A 3,909-nucleotide genomic window follows, 5' to 3' on the forward strand; every position below is an offset into this window, starting at 1 on the left:
TACGGTGTGATACAGTATTAACACTTGTTACTTACATTTCTCTACGACTGATTTGTTCTGGCCGGAGGATTCAACGAAAGTGCTGCGAAAGAATTCCTGCACTATTTCATCCCGTAGTGTTTCCCTTGCAGCACAAATTGTGGTCAGCAAAATAAAACACACAATTACCGCCCTCGTCATTCTGTTTTATTTTAATCCCGACGTACTTCAGTATTTCATGAGTGATACAACCGTAATGTTTGAAGTCTGCCTGTAATTTAACTATAACTTTACACAACGGATGCTAATCTTTAAAATACTTAACCAATACTAAATAACTAATCACGTGACTATTCGAGCATGAAAAAAATGCTTATCGATATTGAAAAATCCAACCTTTCCACTTAAATATTTAACTTCCTCTCATTCTAGAATATTTATATTTTAATATTGTTTTGCGAAATGAACGCTTCAATAAAAAGTGTGTGTGAGTAATTTATAAAAATAGTCTTATTTGTTTTATCAGAGAATTAACTTCCTTACTTCCGTATTCACTTTTCATATCAAATTAAAGTGTAAAACATTTATTAACATCGTCCTTTTCCCATTCAAATCTGGGCGGTAACTTAGTGATTAAAGCTGCATGCCTCCAGATGATCCAAAATGTTCAGAGAATATCAACCTTGAGAAAAATGTACAAAGAGTTAAAGAAACAAAAATACCAATCATGAAATGATATGCATGTTATGTGCAATTCAAGATCCTGTAACTCATTTTTTATGGTTTTATATCATAAGTATAGTGTTCAAATAAAGATTTATCAATATTGTAAGTTGCAAAAAGCATTATTTGTAGAGATATTCCCGAATTTACATTTTCATGTTAATAAAGGGAGGTTATTAGAAATTTATTTTCTATAAAGTCAGGGTCAAAAATATTCAATAAGGAATGAATGCATATATTTTAATGATTACATAATATCATGTGCACAAATATTTGCAGTACATATTTTACATATTCTTCGATATTTGAAAATTGTTTTAAAAGTATAATTATATACATATATAAAATTTCACTTAAGTGTGGTTACATCCTTAATTACAACATACAGGATTTTGCAGTACATGTTTTATCACCATATTTCGATCGCGTGACTAACGCAGTAAGGGATGTATTTGCATATTCTGACCTTGGTTTTTGGTAATTTTCATAGATTTTAAGTGTCATATGCAATGAGTAAATTACTTTCTTTGTACACATCACAATATTCAACTTTTAAGTAAATCTTAATTTTTTATTTATGAAAGTTAGCTTGAATCTGGAGGCAAGCTGCTTTAAGGTGTCAGCCTCTCATCACGTGGGTTCGACCCTCGACTGGAGATAAAGTAAATGAAAGTAAAACTATCGCCCCAATCTGTGTAATATATAGACATGTTTCACCATTATTTTACATTTCTTTGAGAACTGATGCGTAAAGAAATTATGTTGAATAATTTTGTAGTATGTGCGTACATAACCGAAATCGTCACGCGCTGAACCATGATGAGATTCTCGTTGATGTGCCAGGGCTGTCAAAAAATAGAAAAAATAAAAACAATAATAAAAATAGATAAATAAATATACTATTCCAATTCCAGTGCATTTTTACCAACATGTTAATTTGCAAGTAAGTTCCGTATACTCTACTGCAGTAGGGGAAAACAAAATATTTCTTGATACACAACTTTATAATGTTAAAATTTCAGTTAATAAACATTAGTATAAACGTAGTGTTCAGCTTAATGGAAAAGTGACAATATGTGCCTGTCTATACGATTAAGAAGATTTTGTGTTATTAGAGCGGTTACATTGGTTGAACACTAAATATTTTATGCCGTACTGTACTTATGCCAATTTTGATGTTTCTATCTTTTTTAACATGGATGAAGCCTGGCGGGGGACTCTATACATATAATGACGTCGTAATTTATATTCATCGTAATTTAATAATGATGTTAATATAGAATCATCTTTCTTATATATCATAATTTAAATTGAAAGGATTTTAAAATATTTCTGAAACATAATGAAATTTTGAAGAAAATGTTGATTTGTAGATATAATGCACAATATTGAATACTAGCGCGTCACATTAGTCCAGTTGGTGGCAATTGATACATGTCCATTAAGGGGAGCGGTGACCAAGTGGTTAAGGTGTCTCTCTCTCTCTCTCTCAACGCAGCGATCATTGGTTCGAGAACTAGTCGGGTCACGATCATGTTGTTTCTTCATATGACACCAGTACTGGTTGGTTCCAGGAAGCGGACTCGAAAGTGATTAACATAAGTTGCAAAAACTTGTTCACAATCGAGCTTGAATGAATATGTTCAAACCAATCGAGTAAACTGCCATTTTGATTATCAAAGGGAGATAAGTCAAAGATATTACATTGTTTTTTTGAATATTTGTTCCTTCCCTTCCAGTCAAAAAAATTAAATAAATGTCCATTAAAATAAAATTTGGCCTCGCATCGGTTTTGCGTCCATAATTCAAGAAAATTTTAATTTTAATGTTTTTCACCTGGTACCTGGTATTGTTTTGATTGTATTGATGAATATGGAAGCCTATGTCTTATTTATATTAAACTGCACATTATGCTTAATATAAGCTTGTGTCAATATACAAGGGAAATAAATCTACAGAGCATATCAAGAATTTATATTTGAGTTAAACGACAGATTTGGTACTTTTTCAGTATTTTAATATTGATAAAGACAATAGAAATGTATCATTTGGATATTCTAATGAAATATATATGTAAGACAAAATGTTGATAGAGCTTTAAAGTAATTTTATATTTTAGTATGAACATTTATATGAATAATAATAATATTTTGTTCTAGAACACTATATTATCTGCTCTATATTGATATGTCTAACTCTTGCCAACAACGTCCATATAGAATTCTTTCGTGATTTATTTTCACGTATCATACTTAATATCATCATAATTATTTTTTGCAATACAGATCTTCCATTATAGACCAATTCACTTTAATATCTAAAACCTACATTTTCATTCAGAAATAATATTATTACGTCAGTGTTGTAATTATTAAAATCTATAATCGAAATAATAAACACCTTATATTAGAGGCAATATTTTTATATAGACTAAAGGACTATCTTCATTCTATTTTCTGTCCGAAACCAGGTTGTATTATTAGGCTGATTGAACAATAATCGACTTACATACATTTTAAGTATCATACAGTGAATTAATGATCACCTTTTGGCAGATTATAACCTTTAAGGACATGAATGGTGACATGTTTGGGGTCCGTACTCTCAGTGCTTGAAAGGGCGGATGAAGCCTTATTTAGCCCAAAACACGTATGCACGCACTGACGTACGTACGTACATACATACATCAGTTTTAGACACAAAGAGTGGTCAAGATAATAAAGTCTATTCCAGCAAATACTGGGTTACTAAAATTAAACTCTGATAGTATGAACACTTTTGGACAAATAACTGGTACCTAATTAAGGAACCATTTTAAATAAAAAGTTGCCACATTTAAATACCTCAAATATGCGTTTACTAAAATGAAAACTAATTCTATATACATGCAATTTTTCTTTTATTTGCATTTTTAATTGTCGTGAATTATTCTTACACGACACACAAATATATAAATATCAAGGATCATAGACAAACAAGGTTATAAATAAATCACTGATTTGTAATATCATATCTTGTAATAATAAATTACAAACTATAGCCGTTATTCCATTTATCAAGATGATATAATAGTTACTTATATGTTATGATATGTTATTTATAACAGATCGAATGTTTCATATGCATCGTAGATAGAGAATGTCAAACTGTCTTTGAACAATAATCATAATCTTTTTCTTTTCGCCGACAGTCCTATATAAAATTCAA

At 30.2% G+C, this 3,909-nt stretch overlaps 1 protein-coding gene across 1 annotated transcript; it reads right to left on the bottom strand.

Moving 5' to 3' along the window:
* Positions 1 to 44: 44 nt before the first annotated feature.
* Positions 45 to 656, bottom strand: LOC132755724 (invertebrate-type lysozyme; the record flags this gene model as incomplete). Its single annotated transcript, XM_060746643.1, is given in 1 exon segment — positions 45 to 656. A coding segment is annotated over 1 exon segment (136 nt), but the record flags the coding sequence as incomplete, so codon positions are not given.
* Positions 657 to 3,909: the final 3,253 nt, after the last annotated feature.

Source organism: Ruditapes philippinarum, unplaced genomic scaffold, assembly GCF_026571515.1.
Source record: "Ruditapes philippinarum isolate M1 unplaced genomic scaffold, ASM2657151v2 ctg97_1_1_1_1, whole genome shotgun sequence".
Taxonomy (NCBI): domain Eukaryota; kingdom Metazoa; phylum Mollusca; class Bivalvia; order Venerida; family Veneridae; genus Ruditapes; species Ruditapes philippinarum.